Genomic DNA, 27,054 nt, shown 5'->3' on the forward strand with positions numbered 1-27,054 from the left:
CTAAATCTCAAGTTTCACTTTAGCCAGCACTGCGATTTTGTGGAGTAAATTTTAACTTAATGATTAACCTTTGAAACATCATATGAGGTTAATTATCTTGGGGAGAAGTCCCAAAGGTACATGTTCTGATGGTTGTGGAATCTTACATCTTTAGGCGGTCTGCTATTGCTATGCCCTCTTTTTAGTCTGTTTAGACCACAGAGCAGTGTGGGAACCAGCCAGCAGTGAGACCTCTCTCCACCTCATCCCTCTGCAGGGGCCTTTACTATATACGCAATTGATTTTGTGTACAGTCCTTATTCAAGTGCTGCACTGTTCCCAATATTTCCTATTTCCTTGCTGATGATAAGGCTTCAAGGAATTTAAAACTATCTCCTTCTTACCAAGAGGTCAGAGATCCCTAAAACATGGCAATACCAATTCAGATAACGTAACAAAAAATAAATCAAAATGTATCACCTAACTTACCTGGTGGACATTTCCTCCCTTCACATCCATGTTCTAAGCTTTAGGGATGATGACAGATTTCTGAGTTTTTGATTTGTCCACATCAGGTATCTGTATTCAGAATGAAGAATCACACGTGGTTCAACTTAATACTTGCACTTGTGTGAGGGCAGACCCTCTGGTTCTCGTTGTTTCTAGATGATCTGGGGCAAATCATTTAAATCCTTATTTAGGTGTCTGAAAGGCCTACAATATGATAAATACCCCAGATTTTTTTTTTACCTTGTTTCCAGAGAAACTGGACTGTCCATAATGCAGAGTATTGGAATAAAGTCTCTTTGAAGTTTTTGAAGATTCTTGACACAATTTTCTTTTAGACCTATGGGCTGTTTTGCTTATCAGTTTGTGATCATTTACATTAACTTTTATACTTTGATTTACTGATTGTTGCTGTCGTAGTTGGGGATCTTCCATTTCTGTGTCTGATTCAAAAATGTGTGGTTGTTTCTTTATTTTTCGTGACTTGTGTCCTTCCTCTAAAATTTGTGTTATATATTTGTTTGTTAAATGTTCTTTTCCACTCATTTGGAACTCAACAGCTCTGGTTATTACACCTGAACTGTTATCTGACATCTGAAATGCTGAGCTATCAGACAGGTGTTTACTTTCATTTAAACTCACAGTTGATGGTTCTTCATTAAAAGGGGGATATTTTACCATATTTTCACAGGACCTAGTGTTTTTTTCTTGTAGTCTACAAGCATTCTGATTTAAATTTCTAGCATTCATCTGACTATGACGATCAGGTCTCTTTCTGACAGCTGCATCTAAGTTCAGCTTGTCATTCTGCATCACGCTGCTTTTCGGTGAGAACAATTTAGATTCTGTAACAACATGCTGTTTTCTTTTCAGGTTGCCAGGTTCTAAGATATTGTTATTCGTTTGTAATGACTGACTCTTGAAAACTGGTATGAATTTGGGGGCAATATTATTCTGGGAGCTAAAATTTGTGCCTTGAACTCGAATCTTCTCTCTGTTGGGCTCTGGTACTTGCAAGTGTATCTGGGGTGCTTTGTCAGACCGGGATTTCTTTCTGTTCTGGACAGCTTCTTGCCGGAGGTGCGGAGTTGAGGACACCCCCGGCTTCTCCAGGTGGCTGTCTGGAAGCTCCACCTTGTGGTGCGTGACTACTGAGCGCGGTCGAAGACGCTCAGCCACAGCAGGTCTCGGGGAAGGGGCCTGAGTCAGAGAGAACCTGAACATCTGTTTAGTGGTCAGATTAGGTGCCTTGACTTTGTTTTCCTGAAAGAACAGAGATTAGGAAATTTTTAAAATGTCAAAATGTTATTAATGGAAAAGAAAAATATATGTAAAATATCAAAATAAGAATATGAAGTAACACTACAATATAATACAGAAAAAAACACACAAAACCCAATGAGTCTTCTTGAGGAAACATGTACACTCCTAATGGTTTGCGTCCTTGTTAAGAAACAAACCTTTCAAAATATTTTAGATGAAGATATGTTCTACGTCCTATATAAATCCTATGAAAACTACAATTAGCTATCCATTGTCGTCCAAGTAGGTCCGTGCTGCTCTCACTCAGAATATCTTCCCCTTTTCTTTATATTCTTTCCCTCAACTTCCTAAGAATATGCTATCAGGTATTTGTCACCAAAAAAATAGTAGTAAAAGGTGGTGTTCTTACCAGCATGCCTGTTCCACCACCTTATGGAGATAGTAGATTCTTTGAGGGCAGGAACCATGATGTATTTATTCTTATATACTTCACATTTTTTAAGAGATTTTATTTATTATAGAGAGAGCTCATGAGAGCACAAGTGGGGGGAGGGGCAGAGGGCGAGGCTTCTAAGCAGACTCCCCGCTGCCCAAGGCAGGGCTTTATCTCACGACCCTGAGATCATGACCTCAGCTGAAACCAAGAGTTGGTTGGTCAACAGCTAAGCCACCCAGGCACCCCTATACTTCACATTCTTAAATCGTTCACAATTACTACAAAATGCTTGCTCCAAGAAATTAAATGAATGGAAGAGTTGGTTGCATCTATACTAGGCCTTTAAGAGTAAGTAGGAGTTTGACTAGAGGACACTGGCTGGCTGTGTCTTGATCATTTTGTGTTCTCATAGTCTAAAAAAGTGCTGGTACTTGGTAACAATTCAATAAGAATCTGTCAGACTGACTCAAAGACTCAGACAACCCAAAGACAGCCAAGTGTTTAGTCTTTTTTTTTTTTTATTGTGGTAATATAAATAAAACATAAAGTTCCAATTTTGGTCATTTTTCAGTATACAATTCAGTGGCATTGAGTAAATTCCTTATTGTACTCCTGTTGTGTAACCATCACCATTATCATTTCTACCACTTTTTTTTCATTCCAAACAAACTCTATAGTCTTCAACAATTCTAGTTTTCTCTCCTTGCAGACCCTGGGAACCTCTATTCTACTCTCTAGGTCTATGAATTTGCCCTCTCTAGGGCAAGTGGAATTATACAATCTTTGTCTTTTTGTGTCTGGCTTATTTTGCTCAGCATGTTTTCAAGGTTCATCCATACTGTAGCAAGGGACAAAATTTCCTTTCTATGCCTTAATAATATTTCACTGTATAGAAATCCCACATTTTGTTGATCCATTCACCCGTTGATGGAAGTGTTTATAGTCTTGTAAAATACGTATCTATTGAGTCCTAGAGTCTGTAAAAAAGTGACATGTGACAATAATGTGAAACATGGGATGGAGAGCTCTTTTCTCATCTTCCGACATCAAAAACAGTCACAACTTGAAATAAAAATTTTTAAAATTGCTAGGAATATTGTGCAAACCAGAACAATTGGCTTGCCCCTCTCCACTACGGGAGGTTCAGTTACTGAGCAGAACTGAGAGGTGCAGAGTGTTCGGAGATAGGAGTTGGAAATAGGCAAAGAAACAGTGAGTGAGTGATCCAGTTATTACGCCAAACAAATCACACTAAAACTTCGTGATTCAAAACAATAATTAGGTCCTCTCTCTCACAATTCTGGGAGCTGATTTGGTTTATTTCAGAGTCTCTCATGGAGCGGTAGTGAGAAGACCCTGGGGCTGACGTCATTTGCTCACTCATGTGTGATGCTAGATGTTGGTTGTAAACTGGACTAATTTTAGGCAGCCCCTCATGTGGTCTGGAATCCCACAGCATGTGTCCCGAAAAGACAGCTTCCACCTGACCTAGCCATGGAAGTCATGCCGCACCACCTCTGTCACAGTCCTGCCCAGACCCAGGAGGAGGGAACACAGACCGCCTACCTTGAAATAGCATGAGTGTTGTCACTGGTCATAAGGGCATGTAGATGGACAATCTTGAAAAATGGGAGTACATGTCAGAAAGCATGCTGTCTCTAGCCAGAACTCACAGCATCTCTTACAATCCGCTAGCTTTGCCGTTAGCGTGCAGGATGCAGTTTAGGATCAACTTATCAGACATATACATTATTTGGAAGGAAGAAGTAAGGTAAAGCCACACTTCTGCAGTTTCTGCTCAAAAGTTCAATTATGAATGCTTTTGGTTTTTCAGTTGCAGAGTTAGCAGAAGCCAAGTATCCAACTCACTGTCTTTGTACACATCCAGAAACAGCTTAAGGCACTCATTCTCCTGGACCAAATTAGGTAAATATACCAAATGCCCTCCCCCCACACAGCCTTTCCCTGCCCACAGATGTGACCATGGGGAGAAGAACAATTCTTAAATTTGAAAGAAATTCTATCTAGAAGAGATGTTTTTATCAGCAGTAACTAGGCCATCTTAAAATATTTAGATATTTTTTCCATTTGATGAAAAAAACGTTCAAGAACTAAGCCATTTTTTTGACTCCTGCATTTTACAAACTCTAGTAACTTTTAAATAATGTATCTACTACTTGAGATTCCAGAAGAAAAACTCATTCTAGATAGATTCACATGAGACTAGAATCACTTGCATTCTGACATAAAACTTATGTAGAATATTGTCTGAAATATGTTTATATTCATACCGTTTCATCTTCATCTGTCTCAGAAACATACCTGATGAAAATAACTTCCAAGGGCTTGTTTGGCCCCATAGCCTGTTGATGTATTATTTACTCATTCTTTCAACTGTTAAAATATAGTAAATAGCCCAAAGGGTGACACCTCTAGGTTTATATTCAAAATTTATAAAAAGACTACATAAAGGACGATGTAAACAGCAGATGAGATCATAAATAATTCATGGAACTTAAAATACTTAAATGGTCAACAAACCAGAGCTTTATGAAGTCATAAATCAAAAAAAAAATCTTATTTTTTACTGATTATTACCATTATTCTGCCAGGCCACTGGCAAGAGTGGCTAAGTTGACTTTTACTTTGTAGAACTTTACGAACATCTTACATAACTTGGTACATTAACATAAATTGTAGAGGAAAACTAAAAGTCTTAACATATTTAGATATGAATGGATGTCATTTAATGGAGTCCTTGAATTAAGGTATTGGTTAAATAAAACTTGATGACTGACCAAAATGACTGATCAAATGTGTTTTATCTATTAAAATCTGGTCCTGTGTATTGCACCACCTGAGTGTTTCTTGATTAAAGTTGAGCCAGAATTCAGTTAAACTTAGATCTAACCACAGGCTTGCAGGAAGTAGGAGGTTCAGAATATGTTAACTGCAAATGACAAAACACAGGAAAGCAACAGTCAGATCCAAAATATGGGACATTCTCTAGGGAAAATGGTCTAGTTTTTCCAGCAAATAATAGACATAAATAAAAAAGGGAGGGGGTTGGAATTTTATACAGTAAAAGAGACCTAAAAGGTATAACAACTGAATGAAAATATGTGAACCTTGCTTGGATTAGGATTTAAACAAATCCTCTAAAATAAATCTTTGAGATAAATAGGGAATTGGAATATGGACTGGTATTAGATGATACTAAGGAATTATGGTAAATAATTTTTAAAAGTTACTGTCAGACATGTATACTAAAGTCTTCACAGATGAAAGAACATTGTATCTTGGGTTTCTTTAAAATAGTCTAGTTTACTCCCCACCCAAAAACTGTATCAAAGAAGAGCTAGATGATAGGCATATGAGAGCTTGTTATACGAATTTCTTTTATTTATCTTTGAGAACTTCCAACAATTAAAAAAGAAAACTATTTTGGTTAAACACTCCTGCTAATTTAATTTCTTTAAAAGTTGGTTAAGCTTTATTAAATAGTCTGATCAATTTGTTTTTCACTTTTTAAACTTACGCTTTTTAGACTGCATGAATCTTAGAGCTAACGTGGTGTAGCAGTAATAGGAACTAACATTTACTGAGAGCTTAGTACTAAGAACCATTCTGGGCATTATCTAACCCTAAAACAAAAAATTAAAACACCCTGTGAAGCGCGTGAAGGACGTGGTGACATGCTGCTCAGATCCCCTCCACAAAAGGGTTGCTGTCCCTACTTTTGGGAGCTGGCCCTTGCAGAGACACCCTAGTTCCAGAAACTTACCTTACCTAAGGACATGCCTATCCCTGGGTGGCCCAAATCCAATGACAGATGAAGGAGAGGGTATAAAGGCCTGGCTATTTGGACAATGCAAAACCACCAGGGTGGGCTGTTTTAGCCTTAGAGCTCCTGGGAAGATTGGCCAAAGCTACCTGGTACCTGATTTGCTAATGACTTCTCCTTTTACCCCATCTTCTTCCATCCTTCCTTCCACAGGTATTCCAAATTCAGTCCCCAATAAACATCATGTGTGCTAGACTCCAGAGTCCACTTCCTAGAGAGCCCAATTTGTAACAAATGTTATTACCACCACTGCCATACCCTGTTTTACAAGGAAACTGAGGCATAAGGGGATCAAATAACTTGCCTAAGACTATGAACGTAGTATGGGTTCCTAGAATCGGGGCTCTTACACACAGTTCTAAACTCTTCCTAATTTCATGACTAAGAATCTTCCTCTGGGTTTCAGTTCTAATTTTGCAATGTATTTAACTGTGTGGCTATGGTTAAATTACTTGGATGCTCTGAGCTTCAATTCATTCTGCAAAAAGTGGGGGGAAATTCCTTATTCCAAAATGATGAAGATGAAATAATACACATAAAAGAAGCTGGCACCCAGAGGCACTCAGTAAAACTGAGTAAGATAACTTCTTATTGTCAGGAGAAATACAAAGACGAGAATTTCCAATTAAGTGTGATTTTACTTTTTTAAAGATTTTATTTATTAGAGAGAGAGAGAGAGAGAGAGAGAGGCAGCAAGAGAGTGAACACAAGCAGGAGGAGTGGAAAGGGAGGCTTCCTGTTGAGCAGGGAGCCCAACATTGGACTCAATCTCATGACCCGGGTATCATGACCTGAGCCAAAGGCAGATGCTTAGCGACTGAGCTACCCAGGTGCCCCAAGTATTACTTTACTTTTAAGAAGCAAATTTGCACAAGTGTATTACCCAGATTCACTATTTCTAAAACAGACATGGGCTATAAATAATAAGTATTTGATAAGTATATCCAATAAAAATGTATTATGCAATGAAGTATTTACTTCTAAATTCCTCAGATTTGGACTTGGCCAGTAACTACTAAAAATGTTATGTCTGGGCAAAATTTTAAGATTCATTATCATAAGGATATCGATTGGAATTTGTCCACTCACATATTTTTTTCTTAAGATTCATTTATTCCAGAGAGAGAAAGAGCTATCAAGCAAGAAAGGGGGAGTGGCAGAGGGAGAGAGAACCTCAAGCATACTCCTTGATGAGTGCCGAGCCTGATGTGGGGCTCGATCTCACAACTCTGAGATCATGACCTGAGCCAAAATCAAGAATCAGATGCTTAGCCGACTGAGCCACCCAGGCACCCCTCGCATTCTCTTCTTAGGAAATGGCCTTGCCTATTGGCCCTGAGGGCTATCTAGGCTGCCATGTTTTTATACCATTTAGATGAGGTGTCCTTGACTCAAGGATACCAAATCCACATACTAGCTGGTGAGAGACGATAGATATAGCCTGGCCTGAAAAGATGAATGGGGCCTATCAGACCCTGGCTCTGGTGAATTTTAATTGAGGATCATAAAGAGAATAAAACAATTAGCATAGAAGCAAATGCTGAAAAAATGCCATGATTCATAGCAAGTCAACACCATGTGAAAGCTGAAATCATTGGAGCAGTGGAAACTACAATAAACAGAGGACCCAGTCAAGAAAAAAGGTTAAGCAGACACAGAAATATTAATATAATTCATATTACAATTCAAACTGCTCAAATTGTTCAAACTTTTTGTCTTTCTCTTTTACAAAAACACACAATTGTCATTTATAAGAAAGGTCACTGTTGGAAATTTTAAATTAAATTCCTTTGTTTCTTAAAAACTTCACGTCCAGTTTTATTATCTGTTCATAAAGAAATCTTATTCTAGTGAGTGTGAAGATACATCAGCATATTTTCCTTGTCAGTATTGCTTAATTGCTCCTACTCCTTTTTTTAGTAAGATTTTACTTAGCATATCATCTTACAAGGAATAATGCTATTGAATTAATTCAGTGTCTATAAACGGAACTATACAAAGGTTTTTTGACCAAGCAGACTCATATGAAGTGGCAGTTCCAAGTTAACTTGGATTTGTATGAGACAAATGTTCCCAAACTACCCTATAAGATCATTTATTCATTGAAAAAAATATAATGAACACCTATTTTGTACCAGGCACTTAGCTTAAGAAAATGAATATGATCTGTGCCCTCCAGGAGCTCACGCTAAATTAGAAAAGACTAGTAAACAGCTATAACTAATTCCATGATAAATACAAAAAGACAACAAATGGCAATGATAAATGGTCAAGTACAGTAACAAACAGCATTAGGGAAAGACTGAACTGAGAGAAAAGAATTCTCGTACAATGGGTTAGATAATCCCTCACAGAAAGTAAGAGATCCAAGATAAGTTCATACTATGTCTTAGAGAGCTCAGTAGGGCATGAAATCTCTTACCTGTACATGAGGTTTCATTAGTTCTTGTGTGTAGTAGCATGGTTTAGTTGTCATCTTTACGGGGAAGCCACAGATATGAGGCAGCTTAGATTTTAAGTCTGAAACGAAACTTTTCAACACACCTTCTAAATCTACCCTTGGAAAGAACTGTATGGGCTGACTTCTGATGCAGCTCAGAGGGTATCTGAGAAATGTTAAAGAACAGTAGAACAGGTTTTGTACTCAAGAGATAGCAATTTCTTTTTTTCTTTTCAAGATTGATTTATTTGAGAGAGAGCATGCGCATGCGCACACGCACACGAGAGGGAGGAGCATAGGGAGAGAGAATCTCAAGCAGACTCTGAGCTGAGTGCAAAGCAGACTCTGGGCTTGATCTCATGACTCAGATCATGACCTGAGCTGAAACCAAGAGTCAGACGCTTAACCAACTGCACCATCCTGGTGCCCCAAGAGATAGCAATTTCTATGGAATTAAAAAAGTATTACAATATTAACTGTTAAAAAAGCACACACAACTAAATCCTAGCTATTTCATATATTGGTTAATTCATATTTTCCGAAACTTAAAGTGTTTTATCACAGGGATCTTGATTCATTCTATTTTAACACTCAAAATCAAGACTATTCATTGTGTCCTTATTATAGAGCTTTCTATATAGACTGGCAGACTAAGATATTCCAAAAATGATTTATAAGAAGGACACTACAACCTTCGGAGATTACAAAAATAAGTGTTGACACTAAACAATAAAGAGGTTGCATCTCCAAAAGCTGTAAAAAAATTAATACAAAGAAACAACATGTATAGAGTGTATTCAAGCTCCAAAAGCAATTCTTTGAAGAGAGCAGTAAATTTTCTGACGAAAAAAATTTTGAGGACTTGGAATAATGTCTTTGCATCTAATGAAAGGGAGTAGTTGATCCCTGTCAGCCTCAATTTTATATTAAGATTTGGGTTAGGAAGTGTAGAATGCAGAAAGAGAACACTATGACTCTTCCGTCTTCCAATCTGAATCAGAGTTCAGAATACAGAGACAGGAATATAATATCAGTACCAGTTACAATCTAAAGGTTTCACCTGAACACTTTCAATTATCATTAACTTATTTAAAATAATGGTAAGACATATTTTCTTAAACCATTGGGGTGCATTAAGTGCAAGTCAGATCCTCTAAATTTTGCCTGTAAAATTAAATAATCTTGCATAGACAAAAATCTTTGTTAAAAGAGTAATTTTTTATATTTTGCCCTTTCAATAATATCCAAAATACCACTGGAGGGAGCCCTTGGCTAAGGAGAATCCTAAGATTTTCTTACTGTCTACTAACAATGATGTGACCATGTTTTTTAAAATATTTTATTTATTTATTTAACAGAGAGAGAGAGAGAGAGAGCGAGAGAAGAAACACAAGCAGGGGGAGTGGGAGAGGGAGAAGCAGGCTTCCCGCTGAGCACAGAGAGGGACTGGGAGCTTGACCCCAGGATTATGGGATCAACAGAACCCTGGGATCAGGATCTGAGTTGAAGGCAGATGATTAAGGACTGAGCCACCCAGGCACCCCAACATTTCTCTGTCTACCCTAAAGTTCCTTTTGTTACCTAAATTGTTGCAATGATGCTTAAGAGAAAAAAAAATAATTATTAAGCTCATTTTCAAAAACTGAAAACGTCTAAGGAAAACAAACATTCAAGCAGGGAAAAAAGAAGTAGGGGGAATGCAGTTGCATTTAGACATAGAGAAGGTTGAAAATGATGACAACATCAAAGCCAGGAGTAGGACTGGATCATGAGTTGGCAACGGGCTTCTCTTATAAGTGGCATGTAAAAGGATATGTGAAGATCCTTCCTCCTATCATTTTGAAGTAGATGCTGCAGTATATTTTAGTATTTCCACAATCTTCTGGAAGTTTATAGCCATACTAAAAATTAAGAACAAAGCTGAAATTTTCTTAAGAGAAAACTAAATTTAGGTTAAATTATAAGAAGCAAAAATCAAATAGCTTCTAACATAATACACATTTCTTTTCCTTACCAGGTCATCCCAGTGCATCTGGAAATCTTCATATGAGTGAAAAGGACAGTCAGGGGGTGTGGTGTGAAGAATACTTATTATTTGTCCCCTTTTCATACTATAAAAAATAAGAGTTGATAAAACATTATGAGCCAGCACTTGGATATAATTTAACTATGTAATTTAATTTAGAAAATACTCAAAAAGATTAAGCCACTACCAATACATAAGTAATAAACTAATCATTTGCTCCTAGTTCCAAGTACACCATCGTATTAAATCTTAACAGCCAGAATTATTAAGAAAAACTAAACTGAATTAATGCAATGTGCCAATAATAAACACAAAATAATGTTTAGTAAATGCTGCCATGTAGAAGCATGCCTAGTAACTCTTAGACTTTAAGGAAAAGTCTGTTAAGAGTTAAATGAATCAAAAAAATAAATAAATAAATAAAAATAAAAATAAAAATAAAATAATAAAAAAGAAAGAGTTAAATGAATCAGAGTCAAATCTTTGTTCCCTACCTTCCTCTTACCTGCTTTGGTGATTAAATTATTGTGCATATTCTGTTAGTTAATTAAAGCTCTTTTTCCTAAGCAGGTTAAAGTTTCATCCCAATAGTCCTATTTATATTAATAACAAGCCATTTTTCTCCTAAAGACAGTACAAACTTAAAACAGTTTCTAAAATATGATAATGAATCATTAATTATATGCACAAGTTACAAGGTTTTACTGATACTATTATAATAGTTATAATTTCATAATGAGGTATCTGGAAATTTTACTTTTGTAAAGACTGTATTTAACAAAAATGTAAGTGTATAATAAAATTGTTTTAGTAATTTGATACAGGAAATTGATGGCTTTGTACGACATCTTTTTTAAGTTATAAACCACTTTCAAAAATTCAATTTCAAAAATACCTTCATATTTTTCTACACATCATTGCTGAAGCAAAATGAGACAGAACTAACCTAACTTTGACCCATCTCAGATGACACAAATTGAAATCTCACCTTGGCAAAACGTAGCACCAGTTGCTCAAAATTGAATGTCCTTCAACGACAGCATTCTTGTTATTATCAAAATCCTTTATAATACTCTGAGAAATACCAAATTCTCTCAGCTTTTAAGAGAAATAAGATGTAATGTATAAGTAAGACATCAAAAGAATTTGTCAAACAAAGAAACACATACACAGTCAATTACAAAGTAGTTTTAAAGGCTTAGTTTAAGTTGGAGGTGCATAACACTTTACATAATGTAATCAATGTTTCAGCTTTTCCTATTTCTCTCTGTACAACATATCAAGTATTTCATGCTTTCTCTCATTTTCCAACCCTGAACCGCTCTCATACTTTTCAACTGGTTTTCAACTTTTTGATTATGTTTATAGGAAGCTGAATTCCTTCTAAAGGAAGGTATTTACATTTTGTAACAATAGTGCCTTACTTTTTTTTTTTTTTTTTTTTAACTGGACAATGAGTTTGGGAATTGTTCCTCTATTTGCTCTTTGGAAGGGAGAGCACAGAGCCAGTATCCCCCTTCTGTATTCCTTTTCCTTCTCATCGAATGCTTTTCCTCTGGTCCTCAGGAGCCCTATCTGCAGGGTACTTAATTAAGCTTATAGTTTAACAATCCTTTTCCACTTACTGTTTCCTTACCCTGTGGGGCAGTTTAACACAGTGAATCAAAGATAAAGAGAGACTTCAAGTGAAGTATTAATGTCCTCCTAAGAAGACACTGTGTTACAATCAGAAAGAATGCTTCATAATCCCTCAACCGCTTTTTAACCTATCATCATATGGCTTTTGGGAAATAATGTTCTAACTTCATTCTCTAGTACTGCTTTTCAACAAAACTCCAACTAAGCTGGCCATTTTTTTTATTACCTAGACAAGTCATAAATAACAAAACATTTGCTTTAAGCACTGCTCTTACTGTGATTTATCTGAGTTCTATCAATAAGAGCCTTACAGGTGTAGAGTTAGACCCATCTCCTCTATGATCAGTGACTGATCCTTCCCTGAATTCTTATAGCATTTATTGAAACTAATGGAAATGAGGGAGCAAGGCAGAGCAGAAAAAAACACGAATGCAGAAATAAGAAGGTAAGAACTGCTGGCTATGTTGTGAGGTAAGAAAGCTAAGACAGTAAGCGTGAGTAAGGATGCATAACTGTCCGTGCACACGAGATAAATCTTGCCCTGTGATATACTGTGCTTAAGAGCAAAGTTGTCTAGTGTGTGACCTAAGAAAAGGATGGTCATGAAGTGTCGGGTGGCTCAGTCATTTAAGGGTCTGACTTTGGCTGCAGTCATGATCCCAGGGTCTTGGGATAAGCCCTATCCACGTTGGGCTCTTTGTTCAGTGGAGAGCCTGCTTCTCTCTCTCCCTCTGCCTACAACTCTCCCTGCTGGTGTGCATATGAGCTCTGTCCCGTCAAATAAAAAAATAGAATCTAAAAAAAAGAAAAGGATGGTCAGTGCTGGGATGGCTGTGAATGTCAGGAAAGACTGACTGCAGGTGAATGAATAGATTGAGGGAAAACAGAACCTAAAATTGAATTCAGAGAGGGTAGGTATCATGTCCAAATATTCAGTTTATGGGTTCTCATATACACCCATTTACATAGCTTGAGTTTATATCCTTCTGGCTATTTTCAACACTATTCAGAGACTCAAACTGCTGCAGAGATTTTCATCTTAAGTACTAGCACTTAATGTCTATATTGGCTTTTCTCAACATAGATTTTTCTGAAGACTGGCTAACTACCCATATGCCTCAAAAGAAAGTTAACCTCTTACATATATTTACTTAACAAATATTTATAATGTGCCCTTTCTGAACAGATCTGCACTAACAAGTTACTCAGTAAATATCCCTTCTTCCTTATAATATCAAGCTAAAGAATTTGGACTTTATTTGCTCTAGGCAATGTTGAGATTAACTAGAGATATTTAGGTTGGGGTCATCTGTTTTAGAAAGAGAACTCTGTTGATACTGTGAAGAAGAATTAGAGAAAAAATAAGGGAAAAAAAGACCAATATGAAAACCATTTTAATAATTCAGGCAACAGAAGAGACTTTAATTAGAGCAGCAGAAATGGAGGGGAGGAAGATATTTGAGACCAAGATAGGCTATTAATGGCTGATTGGATATAGGAGGTGAGATCCAAGGATAACTCTGATATCTGTAGCTAGTTAACTTAGTGGTTATTGATGCCAGTAACCAAGAGCAAATACAAGGAAGAACCTAGCTGATACTACTGAGGGTGACAAATAATTCCGTTTCAGGCATAACTGAGACTGAGCATCATTAGTACATGCATGTGAAAATATCTGAGAAAGGACAAACTGCAACTATATGATAATATTTTGGAGGTAAGTGTATAGGGTTACCACTGGAAGAGTTGAACCTGCTAAGGAAAAGAAAGGTGGGCTGAAAATGGGACTCTAGGGAACAGCAACATTTAAAGTACAGTAAGAGAAGAGAGAATCATTAGTAAGTGGTAGGAAATTCTGGATAAAGCAGTTTCAGAGAAATCAAAAAAGGATATGATTTCAAGAAGGAAAGGGTAGAAAATAATGCCACAGTTTCAAATATGAATTCCCTCAAATATCTCCTTTTTTCCTGAACTCCTAAAGTCATGTAATTCTTATGATACTTAGTTTGGTACTATATTGTCAACCACTGTTACCTGATTTTTTAAAAATATGTAATAAATATCCTCTCCTGTCAGGCTCTATGGGACATATGAATTTGAGTCAAGACACCTAAGACTAGGTGAAGGAAGTATAATGTAGCAAAAAGAACAGAGTCAAAAGAAATCTCTTAAATCCTAAATCACTTTCTTAATACCTTTACAACCTAGAGCAAATTACTTAGCCTCTGTCCCAGCTCAGTTACTTAAGGGGAATGAAAGTGTAAAAGATAAACTGGAAAAAAGAGGAATGGTGAACATCCCCCCTCCCCACCCCGCACCAGACCTGTACCCAACACTGGATTTTGATAAAAGGAAGTCTCAATCCCAGTATCTTTTAGTCCATATGGGGAACAAGGATAAATAAGGCAAAACCTAGACTCTCAAAAGAGATCACAACTTAGTAGGAACATAGACATGTACGGAACTAATTTTTACAACTAATTTTAATGGGTAAAATGCCATATCAAAAATTTAGGTAAAGTGAGGTTTGGAGGGGCTGACAGTCAATTATAATTTAGGCAATCAATTTAAATGAAAAGAGTCAGTGTACACTGAGTATATAATGTTGAGTAGAAGAGAGGATTACATCTTTTCCATTTTGGGTGTTTACTTCCACGTTGAGAAAGCTTTAACACATACTCCTGATGTCTCTCTGTCCATTCATTTTTCCCCAGGGCAGATCAGGTGACTTATCTGGTTGATAAAACCGGAACAATTCCTTCTTATTCCTCTTGGGGACTGGCCTGTTAGCAGAAGGTAGTGTACTGCATTCTGTCATATGGGGAATGGTGCCTGATCTCCCAAGGGAGCCTGGGAGTCTCCATTACTCCCACAAGTAGGAGGGGAATCTGCCTAATTCTAGGGTTCAGATAGGACACATTCTCTAATAACTGTATTTTTTTCAATAATAAATAGCGTGACCAAATATCTATTAAAATAAATAAAATGGAGACCAAACTTGAAAATTCCTTAAGCAGACAAAACCAGTTAAGCAACATAAAACCTAATCTAGCTCATTCTATAACACAACTGAAATTTAACTTCAATTATTTCTTGTAAATGCCTCTGAAAATCATAAATAAAACTTAAATTGTTTTCCAAAACAGAGTAAGATAATCGCTTTTAACCAATCCCCTGTCATTTGGAAAACACCATTACTGTAACCAATCATTATGAAGATAAAATACCCTCTACATTTCCATTATAGAAGCTATCCTGCAACAACACCCTTCTGAGTCTCATTACACTGTTAGTTTGAAGACTCTTGGTTCACAAACTATTCTTTTATGTATAATGAACTTAATAAATTTAATTTTAGTTGCTTTGATTTTATTTTTAACATACCCCAATTCATATATGTTGGATCAGTATCTCCTTAGGTTAGTGTCCCTTTCACTCTCAAAAGTATCCATTTGGGACCATAAATTACATTCTCATCCTAGTAATAAAGACAGTATTCTGATCTCTATATGTCTTATTCTTCTTTTCAATCTCTAATTGATTCAAAACTCAGATATACAAACCACAAGTCTCATCTGTAGAAAACTCAAAGGGCAGTAAGACATGATATTAGTCTTTAAGAAGCTTATTATGAAGTAAATTGGGGATATAAAATGAGTACAATTCTCAACATACAATGTTTTATGTTGTATGTGAACATGGTGCAGAATAGAAGAAAGGTTCAAAAGAGGCTGGGAGGTCACAGTGGGTCCAAGCCTTGGAAAGGTTCCTCATCAGTACAAGATATTCATGTCATGAGACCCATTCCACTTGTTTTTATGCAGGTCATTTTCCCTACCGGCTTACACAATTCCCGAGGGCCAGACAGTAGATCCTATTTATTTTTGACTTGTCTCTTGCCTCAACATAGCAGGTAATCAAAGAATTAAAGGTAAAGAGAAATATGAATGGAATAGCACTGGAGCTGGCCCTTAAAGGATGGGCAGGATGAATAGCTAATAAAAGGGTCACTCTAAGCAAAGGAGAAGTCATCTGCCTCATATGGACACTACTGAAATTTGTGTCTTTGCTGGGGTGGAGATGGGGTTGCTGTCCTGTGACTGTAGGATTTTTTAGCAACATCCCTACCTCAAACCATTAAATGCCTCTCTCCCTTTGTCATAACCAAATTTTTCTTCAGACATTACCAAATGGCTCATGGGGAACAAAGTCATTCATTTCCTTCTCTACCCCCCTCCACTGAGAACCACTGTCACAGAAGAAGGAAAATAATATTTATTGAGTTACTATTGATGTGTAAGTTTCTATGCTGAGTGCTATGGGAATTAGTAAAAGACATATCCTTCTAAGAAGGCAAACAGTGTTACATATATTTTTTTACAAGTATAAAAAATGCTAGCAGAATGCTAATGAGGGGATATTACATTTAGTACGAACTGAAACAGTGTTTTTAATATTTGGAGATGAGAAAAGAGGCAAGAAGTGAGTGCTGAGGCAGCACAGGTTTGTGGAGAGTCTCCACCGCCATCTAAAAAGATTTTTGAGCAAGAGAATGATATGATCAAATCTGTGTCAGGGGCCCTGGGTAGCTCAGTTGGCTAAGTATCTGCCTTTGGCTCAGGCCATGATCTTGGGGTACTGTGATGGAGCTCAGAGTCAGGGTCCCTGCTCAGTGGGGAGTCTGCTTCTCCCTCTCCCTCTGCCCCTCCCCTCTGCTCATGCTCTGTCTCTTTCAAATAAATACAATCTTTAAAAAAAAAATTTTAAAAATCTGTGTTAAACTGACAATGTTTTCTTTGAGTAAACAGATTTAGAACAATTTCAACATATCAAGCATTTAATAATATGGATTTTGATAATAAAAAACTCTTATCACTTGTTAAAAATTAAAACCTACTAGTATGTTGGTAATAAAGCATATAGTAAATATAGCAAAGTTAATTATAGAAATAAAAATACATGGTACCTCAGGTAATGGCAGTCTGATTGTGTAAGCTTCTATACTTAGACAAACTTGAGTTTCGCTTACATTGATGTCTAATACTGAAAATAAAATATTTAACTGTGAATTTTCTGGAATTATTACTCCATTTTATTAAGCTAAATATTTTAATAAAAAGTAACTTTAAGTTAATTTATTCACATTAGAAACTCAATTAAGAATATGTAATTTTTCCTCACATGGTAAAATCCAAAAAAAATCACCCAGTAATGTTTGAGAGTCTGCAAATGAGAAAGAGGCCTGAAACAAAACGGAAATATGGGCGTGTATGTGTTGGGGAGGTCACAGGGCAGGGTTACGATAAGAACAATGAGACATCCCACAGTTAGAAAAATTCAACAAGTAATTTTACAAGCCTGATTTCTATTACATGTGAAAAATGGACATTGTCTTCTTAAAGTGGGAGAGGTGCCATGCCCAGCTCCTAACTTTATAGTCTTTTCCTAATAAATGCCCATCAATAAACCAGTAGATAGAATACAGATCTCATAGAGCGCCAAGGCTCCTACCTTGCTTTCTCATAATTAGAATTACTTATATAAGTCAGATAGTGGTCATCTTGGGAAAAGGTATACCTGAAAGAAAGCATGAGGGGATTCCTGGGGTACTGGTAATGTTCTTCTTGATTTGAGAACTGGTTATGAGGATATGTTCAGTCTGTGAAAATCCAATGAGCTATATACACTTATAATTTATCAATTCTGCTATAAATATTATATTTGGCAAAACTAAAAGAAAAGTTCTAACACAAGAGTGAAGAATTTTGCTCTTCTCAACTTTTATCTTTAACCTCTGACATCTATAGTCTCTTGACAGTGTCTGAGGATGAAACTGTATTTCTGTAATGAACCCATTTGCCTGGACCAAGAGCACAGTGACTGTCATGTCCAGTTTAAACATAAAACTAGAGGAAGGAGGGCAAATAAGCTTCAGCCTGAAAGTCAACTCAAATTAAATAGTTGTGGATTATAAGTGGTAGCTCAGGATTTAAGGCTATGCCCAAATTGTGGCGAAAGCTAGCATGATTGATTAATGTCTACTGGGGCTTAGGATTTCCACCTGTCTGCTATCTGTGGATACCGTTTAGGAACAGGTCTACTTGAACAGCCATGCTTATCAATGAAAGAATTAGACCATACTATAAAGTGTGTATTTTAGATCATCTTTGTCTCTTTAGACAATCTTTTTTTCTCCTTTAAGGAAAAGAACTATGTTCTCATAAGAAATACATCTTTTACTTACAACAGTACTAAAGAATTTTCAATGATATGACTCTGGAAACTATACATTACAAATGCTTGCAGAATTTAACTTCTTCAGAGTAATAATTTGAATTAAGTAGGGATACTAAAAATATAGAATTTATTCCAATTAAGAGAAGTCATTTTTTTTCTTTTATAAATAAGAACATATACTGTGGCCCAGAGAGGATGTCCTGGATAAAATTATGATTATAACAATACATGATTATATTCTCATAATCATCAAAATTATAACAACCCACCAATATGTAACATTGTTTTCTTTAATGACTGTTAACCATATTAACGTTTTATCTATTTATTTACTCATTTTTACTTACCAACAGCACTTTGCTTTCCCATCTGAGAAAGAAATTCTCTTCCTTAAAAAATTCATAAGATAGTCAGTATTATTATAACTTATAAATCATGCTTAATAAATATAACCTTTTATGTTTAATTATCAAAGCCAAGGAAAATACCTTAAAATGCAGTTTTACACAAAGGAATAACCTAAAGACAGTTCAAAGAAAAAATATAACCATTCAAAAATTATCTTTTCAATTAAAAGGACAAATACCCAATTCTTCCTTCTAACATTTATTTCCTGGCATCAAATTCTTAGAATATGGTCAGACCTCAACACAAAATCCAGAATAGCCTTTTGGTTCCAACAGTTTTTGGTAATTTGTATTCAATGTATTCTAATGCACCATAACTTATATTTATTCCTTTCTAAATATCAAGTATTATATAATGTTAAAAAATTCTTTGAAAAAACATCAGCAGGCCTCTCGATATCATCCTAGGTAAGAAGATGACATTTATGTTGTTGTGGACTTGCCTGAGAAGGCTTAGCGGTGGCTATACTTTAAAAACTATTCCCTAAAAATAATATATCCTGAAATTTAACAGATGCACAGAATAGAAGTAATCTAATTCAGAAACCCCCAATGACTGAAAGAGATATAGTCACCTTGCACCAAGAGATGGCCAGTTTTATTCCAGGCTGGAGCAAGTCTAGCTGTGAGTGAATATGAAAGGCAGTTTTGAAGAATTACAGGAATTACTCTTTGTGGAGCCTCTACCTAAACATATTAAAGAACAAAACATAGGCAAATTTATAGCAGTTGGTATGTCCTATAAACTCAAGGAAAATGTGTATTTAGATCACCATCCAAAAACATGGGTTATTTTGGATATGAGTTATAGTCATCACTACAGCTAATCTTTTCTGGTTCTAAAGTTAATTAGTGTTAAAACATAGTCACTTTGAAACCATGAAGACTATCATGCTACAATGGCAGTCTTCTTCCTCCTTATCCTGGCCCAATAAGCGTAAGTTTTAGAGCTCCCGTGCTAGGACCCTACACTATACTTCGTATTCAGCTCTGCAAAGAACTGTATTATGGTTTTCATTGTTGTTCACTCTAGTTCAACATCAGAAAACAATTACTTACATGAGCACACATGAAACCAGCAGACTATCTCTACCTGTAGAGTATTTTTTAAAATCAAGACTTTAACTTCTGACTAATAAAAAGTAATAGGATCCAGATTTATCCTCCCACTTTGGGTAACTAAGCAATAACTGAGCAAGTTACATGAAACAGTGATTCACAAAACACTGGACATCTAACAAGAAGTAATAGCAATCCTTAAGAGATGGGAAACCTATAATTAGACCCCAATATATTGATTAAATAGGGTTTTTAGGCTGTGGTGCAGGGAGGCAGAACCCTGGAAAACCCAGTGGACTACTTTAGTTGACAGGATATCTAAGAGTCCAGGAGGACTAGGGAGCTAGTTTTGGGGGCAAAACATTATAGAGGGGAGGGAGCTGCACAGAGAGCAAACTCTGAGATCAGTAGAGTCCCTCTTGAGTCATCAGCTGAGTATGGATTAGCCACACACATATAAGAAAATATACAGAGCTAGGAAAAGAACCAAGGTTTTCTTCTATACAAATATCCTTGTAAATATAGTCCAAAAGAAAATGCAGCCATTGCCACTCTTAGTAATATATGCAGAAAAAATGAGAGAGCCAAGGAGAACTGTTTTCCAATATCATTCACCCCTCATTTTTGTACTATTTTAGTTTCTGGTGAATTTTCCCAGGATAACTACTTTGCTGGCAGTGAAGAGGACAAATCTGTTCAATCTGTTTCATAGATATTTTAATTAAGGATGCTCTCTATCAATAGGAGTTCAGGCAGCAGGATGAAGCCAACCTGTAACACTAACCTCAAACATGAACCCAAGCTCTCAGGCCTAAATGCCTGAACGAACCCCATAAACTATCAGGATCTTTCTTAGAAAGCCAAATGGCTTTCTCCTTGATTCTGTACTGACCTTTCTGCTTGGATGGAGGTATTAACCCAGATACAGTAGAATGTATCAACATACATTCAGCCTTGGTGTACAAGGAGGAAATGTAGGGCAATTCTGTCATCAATAACTATCCTGATTCATGACCTGGAGGCCTTTCAGGACAAAGATGGTGTCATTGACCACTGCAGCTAAAGTCAGTGCCAAATTTTGTACCATGTTTTCTCAATAGTTCATACAACAGGTAGAAAATAAGAAAAATATAGTAGCTTAATAACACTATCAACCGCTGTGACCCAATTAACATTTCTAGACTACCTGACACAGCAGCAGAATACACATTGTTTTAAAGTAGACAAGGAATATTTACTAAGGAAGACCATATTCTGGGCCATAAAACAAGTCTCAATAAATTTTTAAAAGTTCAAGCTATATAAAACATGTTCTCTAGTCACAATCAAATTAGAAAACAATAGAAGGATCCTTGGAAAATCCCTGGATATGTGGAAACTACATAATATACTTCTAACTAACCCACAGTTCGAAGAGGAAATCAAAGGGGAATTAGAAAGCATTCTGAACTGAAGAAGATCAAAACAAAACACATACGTAGGAGTAAATTTAGAGCACTAAATGTCTCTATATTAGAAAGGAATGTTCTCTAATCAATGACCTCAGTTTCCACCTTAAGAAACTAAAAAAAGAAGAGCAAAATAAACCCAAAGTAAGCATAAGAAAGTAAATAATAAAAACGAAAAGAAAAACAATGAGATACAAAATAGTAAGACAACAGAGAAAATCTACCAAACCAAAATCTTGTTTTTTGCGATCAGTAAGCTTGCTAAGCCTCTAGTAAGACTGATTAGAGAGGAAAAAGAAAGACAAGACACATTACCATTATCAGGAATAAGACAGGTGACATAACTACAGACTCTACAGCAAAGAAAATTAAGAGTGCATTATAAGCAACTTTATGTCAATAAATTTAACAAGTTAGGTGAAATGGGGAAATTCCTTGAAATAGATAATTTTAATAGTACTATAATCTATTAAAGATATTGAAATTGTAGTCAAAAACCTTCCCACAAGGAAAATGCCAGGCCCAGATAATTTGGTGAATTTTACTAAGTTTTTATGGAAGAAATAAAAATTCTATACAAACTCTAAAAACTAAAAAGGTGGTTCTTTCACAGAAAGCACTATCATATGAGAAAGACATTTTAATTGTTTGCTGACAAAAAATTGAATACATAATCGATATAAATAGTATTTGGAATTATTAAACTTCTAAAAACTTACTTTAGCTCCATATTTTTCAATATAGGCATTAAGTTTCCCAGCTTTATAAAATGGTATCTATAACAATAAAACAACAAAAAAATCCACATTTATAAAAATTACTTAACACAAATACATTGTTAAATAATGTGGGACATAATGAATTTAAACATTCTACAGCAGCTGACCCATCATCAGGTTATCATCCTAACAGCTTGTATGCCTTGGAGAAGCAAGTGATAATCGTTCTCTCCCTAAAAAAGAACATGTGGGTACATTCTCAAAATGAAGAAAAGACTACCTGAAAGTGACATGAACCTAGAAAAGGAAAAGGCTAATAAATTTCATATAATATCTAACACCTTTCTTAATAAGTTTCTAGGCATGGATAAGGAAAATGGACACAAATGTGAACTCAAAAGAGAGTTCAAAAGGCCAAAGTGTTTCAACTAACTAATGAAAGAAATAGAAATCAAAGAAGGTAGAGGCGCCTGAGTGGCTCAGTGGGTTAAAGCCTCTGCCTTTGGCTCAGGTCATGATCCCAGGGTCCTGGAATCGAGCCCCGCATCGGGCTCTCTGCTGAGCAGGGAACCTGCTTCCTCCTCTCTCTCTGCCTGTCTCTCTGCCTACTTGTGATCTTTGTCTGTCAAATAAATAAATAAAATCTTTTAAAAAATTAAAAAAAAAAAGAAATCAAAGAAGGTATTATTTTTAACCTAACAGATTGGCAGATGTGTAAAGGTTGTTAATATCTAGTGTTCATGAGAATGTGGAAATACTGTCTCTCTCAATATACTATTAAGATGCCATCTAGTACAAGCTTTTCAGAGAATAGCATTACTTAGATTTCAGTTTAAAATGTACTGCAATTGCACTTCTAGAAAGTTAACCCACAGAAACTACCAAATAAAGATTATATAATTTCAATGATGCTTTCTGAATTGTTGTAGAAGTACCACTAGAAATTCAGATGTACATAAGAAAATATTAACTAAATTATTATACACCCATACAATGAAATATTAGACAGCCTTAATAATGGATAAGATGTATGTACTGAAACAGAACAACATCCAAGAGAGGATGTTCAAGGAGAAATGAAAGTTTCAAAATAGTATGTATAAAAATCCAATTTTCTACTTTAAATATTTTCAAAAAACTTATGGTATGTAATATCTTTGTAAGAAAGCAAAACACATTTTTAGATGGCTACTTTTCATTTAATATTCTTGCTAAGATTAGGATGCTTGAATTTACAAGAACTCTGAAACAATGTTCCCCCTGTTCCATAAAGATTTGCAGGTAGAGAGGAACACAAGTAAGAGGTAGTAGTGTTTACTTGTCCATCAACAGCTTATCTTTCTTAAAAATGATATAAAAAATGAGAAAATAAAAGATGAATATGTAACGATATAACTTAGAAGAAAAATAAAGGAACTAAAGATTTTTTGATGGCTTGTTAGTATTAATAAATGTTCATTTCCCTGATTCTGAAGAACTAAAATCTCAGAATATGAGGATTTTCAGAAAGGTTTTTGATAAAAATCTGAGGATAATATAATTTTTATAAAGATTTTTGGCTTTTCATTATCATTTCCAGTGACATACAGCACTGGGAAATAAGTTTCTTACTGTAGTTTTATTATGTGTAAATTTTTAAAAATTTTTAAAGACTATTTATTTGTCAGAAAAAGAAAACACATGCAGGGGCAGGAGGAGCAGCGGGCAACTGGAGAAGCAGGTTCCCTGCTGAGAAAGGAGCTCAGTGTGAGACTGGGATTCCAGGACCCTAGGATCATGACCTTGACCAAAGGTAGAGGCTTAACTGACTGAGCCAGCCATCCCTAAAAATTTTGTTTTAAATAAAATTTCAAATTAAAAATAAAAACTGTTGGGAAGTCTGGGTGGTTCAGTCAGTTAAGCATTGCCTTCAGTTCAGATCATGATCCCAGGGTCCCAGAATCAAGCCCCATGTTGGGCTGTTTGCTTGGTAAGGAGTCTGCTTCTCCTTTTCCCTGTGTGTGTGCATGCAAGCATGAGCACAATCTCTCTCTCTTAAACAGATAAACAAATATTGGGGGGGGGAGAAGAAATATCAAGTTTAACATAAATAAATAAACTGTTGATCTAAGTTCTTTAAAACAATTGGAGATGTATTGGAATAGGAAATTTCTTCCTTTATATTAAATAGAATTCTAAAGAATAAAATTTTAAAAAAAGATTAAGGCCATGCTCTTAAAATTATGTTATATTTTATTCATTAATAGTCTTTATTTTAGCACTTGTGACAAACTAAATATTAAATTAGAACCACAAGAATGAATATTAAACATCAGGTATACCGAAGTTAAAGTCTATAAATGGTTCAATCAAACTATAACACGGTAATTTGGTTTCATAAACCACCTTCAATTCGAGCTAAAATTAATACCTGAATTATTGCTTATCAATATTGCTCCCAATAATTAGTAATAACACTTCATAAAATTTTAAAATACTAACCGCCATCACCACCCAAATTTGGCTTAATGTTCCAGGCACAGGTGATGTAAGAATATCTTGATGCAAAAACAGCAACTGCCTGTAGAGATGAAACATAAAATTTTAATTGGACTTGCCTTCTGTCTGATTTTACTTATCAGAACATTTTGAAAATTGCTTAGTTCAAAAGTTTACATTTTTCCTAGGGAAGGATTGTGTTATAAAGACTTCTGTATCTCTCCCCACACTTAACAGGTTAACTTGAACATTTAGCCACTCAGCCAAGATTTAAGAATGTTATAAGCTTTCAGATATTGATATGAATATTGTCCTTGCATCTGATTTTCCCAATCTCTTTCATCCATGAACCTAGATTTCTCATTTAAAACTCCATTTCTGTCCAAAGAGAGACTTGAAGATATCTTAATGTTGTTAAGAATCCAGCTCTTCTAACTCCTGTTTTCCTTTTTTAAGTGGTAGTCAGGAGGCAAGAGTCTAAGGATTTATCTATCAGTGATATTATCAACTACTTCAATGTTAGAACTACTAACTAGATGCTTTTCCTTCAAAAAAGAAGTTTTTTCCAAGCCTAAATGAAGTAGGTAGTGGTTTCATTTTAGTATTCAACAGCCAAATGAACTCACAACAAAAATCACAATTCAAATTATCATCAAGAATTTTGTTTCAAAGATCAGGAAAAGGTGGATAAAACACATGAAAAATTTCAAAATTAGTATCAAGGAAACAAACTTTAAAAAAATAAGAGTGTGTAGTGGGGAGGGGTTACCTCAAAAAGTTAGATGGGCACTTCTGTTTCTGTTAAGACCCTGGTGCAGAACCAGATGCAGCAGATAATTGGGTTTGCAAGGCCTGCCTTTGTTTGACATAGCTAAGCCTACAATGCCTACAATGAATCAAGACACCTCACTCTGTGGGCATGGCCATCTTCAATTTGAGGGTAAACAGGAGAAAATCTCAGGTTTCCCACCCATTTGTTTCTTAAAGGAATCACAGGTAAATGTCCAGTAAGTATCAAATTATACCTTAGCACAAAGGGTACAGGCTCCTGGATGTACTTTACTGGGAAACTATACAATGGGGAGAAGAAAACTTTTGTAAATGAGAGCAAAATGGGAGGACACCCCCAAGAGCATCTTCTTTATTTCTGGCTCCTAGCAATCTTGTGTTTGTTCCTCTCCAAGAAATTCAGTTACAGATATTATCTGTATTCTAAGAGGCCTTCTTTGTCTGACTCAAACAATTTAAGGGACTAATAAATGGTGGGTTCTTAGCAATCATGGAGTTATACTTTAGGCTTCAATCAATCTTGGGTCAGTCATTTCAAAATAGTTCTTGGAGAAATACTCTACAGAAATTATCTTATGTTGACCTGCAAATTAAGAAACTGCATTAATCTAAAATGCTTATAGTATCTCCTAAAGTGTTCATAAACACCAGGTACTCTGTAAATATTTATTAATTTCTACCTCTAAGTTTTTGAGAATCTAATTTATCAACATCCATAAAAAATTTAAAAAGATCACACGAGAAGTCACAAATATAAAAATTCAATAATGTGACACTCAATCACAGATATTTTAAGTCCTTCCCTAAATGTAATCCAATCTATTTGGTCAGAACAAAACTGAATTCCTTTATTTAAAGTTATATACACAGATTAAATAAAAGAGTATTTTATTTTAAAGGAGATACTTCCGAAACAGCTCTAACAGGTCTCAAAACATTTAGAAAGCCTTACTTATAAAATGATTTTTTACCTGCACATCTTCATTTGTGTACTTCTAATCTCAGTGTCAGCCACTTCATTACTCAATATTATCCTGACAGCACAGAGTTCATGTAAATCTGGAGATGTGATGAAGAACAGTGATTGCTGCCCAGAATCACTCATATTTTCCTGTTGACTGAATGTCTCAGCTCTGTCAGGCCTTTAAAAATAAACAAACAGCAATAAAATAGCAGTGAACTATCTTATCAAAAGGTTTTAATATGAACCCATCACAGAATATTTGATGTTGTATTGGAATAAGGCAATAAAAGCAAATTAGCAGATTTTAGCATTTAAATATCATTACCATTTTACCCTTAAGAATTGTTTATCCTGGGTGGCTCAGCTGGTTGAGCAACTGCCTCTTAATTTTGGCTCAGATCATGATCTCAGGGTTGTGAGACTGAGCTCAAGCCTGGCTCCACACTCAGTGGGCGTCTGCTTGAGGTGCTCTCTCCCTCTGCCCCTCTCTCCCACGCACACACACTCTCTCTCAATAAATAAAATCTTTAACCTGCTAGAACTTGTTACAAACATCATTAAGATGTAATACAAATAACCTCCAATTCACCTTTTTATATTATCAATGTCAATGGTTTTTAGTATCACAGTTACGCAACCATCACGATACATACTGGAAAATTTTCATTATTCCAAAAAGATAATATAGAATTACAAGGCTGAAGTTCTACACCATAAGTAAAAATAACTTGAGTATAACAACACAAAAATGAGCTACTGTTTATTAAACGCCTACTCTGATCTAGATACTAGATATATTTCTATCCCATTGTCTTCATTT

General features: G+C 35.6%; 1 protein-coding gene across 1 annotated transcript; it reads right to left on the minus strand.

The window, feature by feature from the left end:
* Positions 1-501: 501 nt before the first annotated feature.
* Positions 502-26,396, minus strand: LOC111154207 (chromosome unknown C18orf63 homolog). The gene is made up of 12 exons (XM_022513657.1): positions 26,242-26,396; positions 24,485-24,563; positions 22,004-22,060; positions 19,353-19,464; positions 18,718-18,759; positions 17,100-17,176; positions 11,484-11,593; positions 10,484-10,580; positions 10,285-10,370; positions 8,452-8,635; positions 730-1,749; positions 502-558 (listed from the first exon to the last, which is right to left on the minus strand). Exons 1-12 carry the CDS (start codon positions 26,373-26,375, stop codon positions 502-504), a joined length of 2,055 nt encoding a protein of 684 aa, XP_022369365.1. The 5' UTR covers positions 26,376-26,396.
* Between the last annotated feature and the right edge of the window lie 658 nt (positions 26,397-27,054).

This window comes from Enhydra lutris, unplaced genomic scaffold, assembly GCF_002288905.1.
Source record: "Enhydra lutris kenyoni isolate GAN:26980312 unplaced genomic scaffold, ASM228890v2 scaffoldscaffold36, whole genome shotgun sequence".
Taxonomy (NCBI): Eukaryota; Metazoa; Chordata; class Mammalia; order Carnivora; family Mustelidae; genus Enhydra; species Enhydra lutris.

What these genes read in the sequence shown, in the direction of transcription:
- LOC111154207 (XM_022513657.1), bottom strand. Translation starts at nt 26,375, where the DNA reads ATGAGTGATTCTGGGCAGCAATCACTGTTCTTCATCACATCTCCAGAT. An exon ending in AGATGCACTGGGATGACCTG is followed by an intron (nt 10,371 to 10,483) that starts GTAAGGAAAAGA and finishes CTTAATTTTTAG; the next exon opens with TATGGCTATAAACTTCCAGA. An exon ending in ATAGGAGGAAGGATCTTCAC is followed by an intron (nt 8,636 to 10,284) that starts ATATCCTTTTAC and finishes AACATTTCTCAG; the next exon opens with ATACCCTCTGAGCTGCATCA.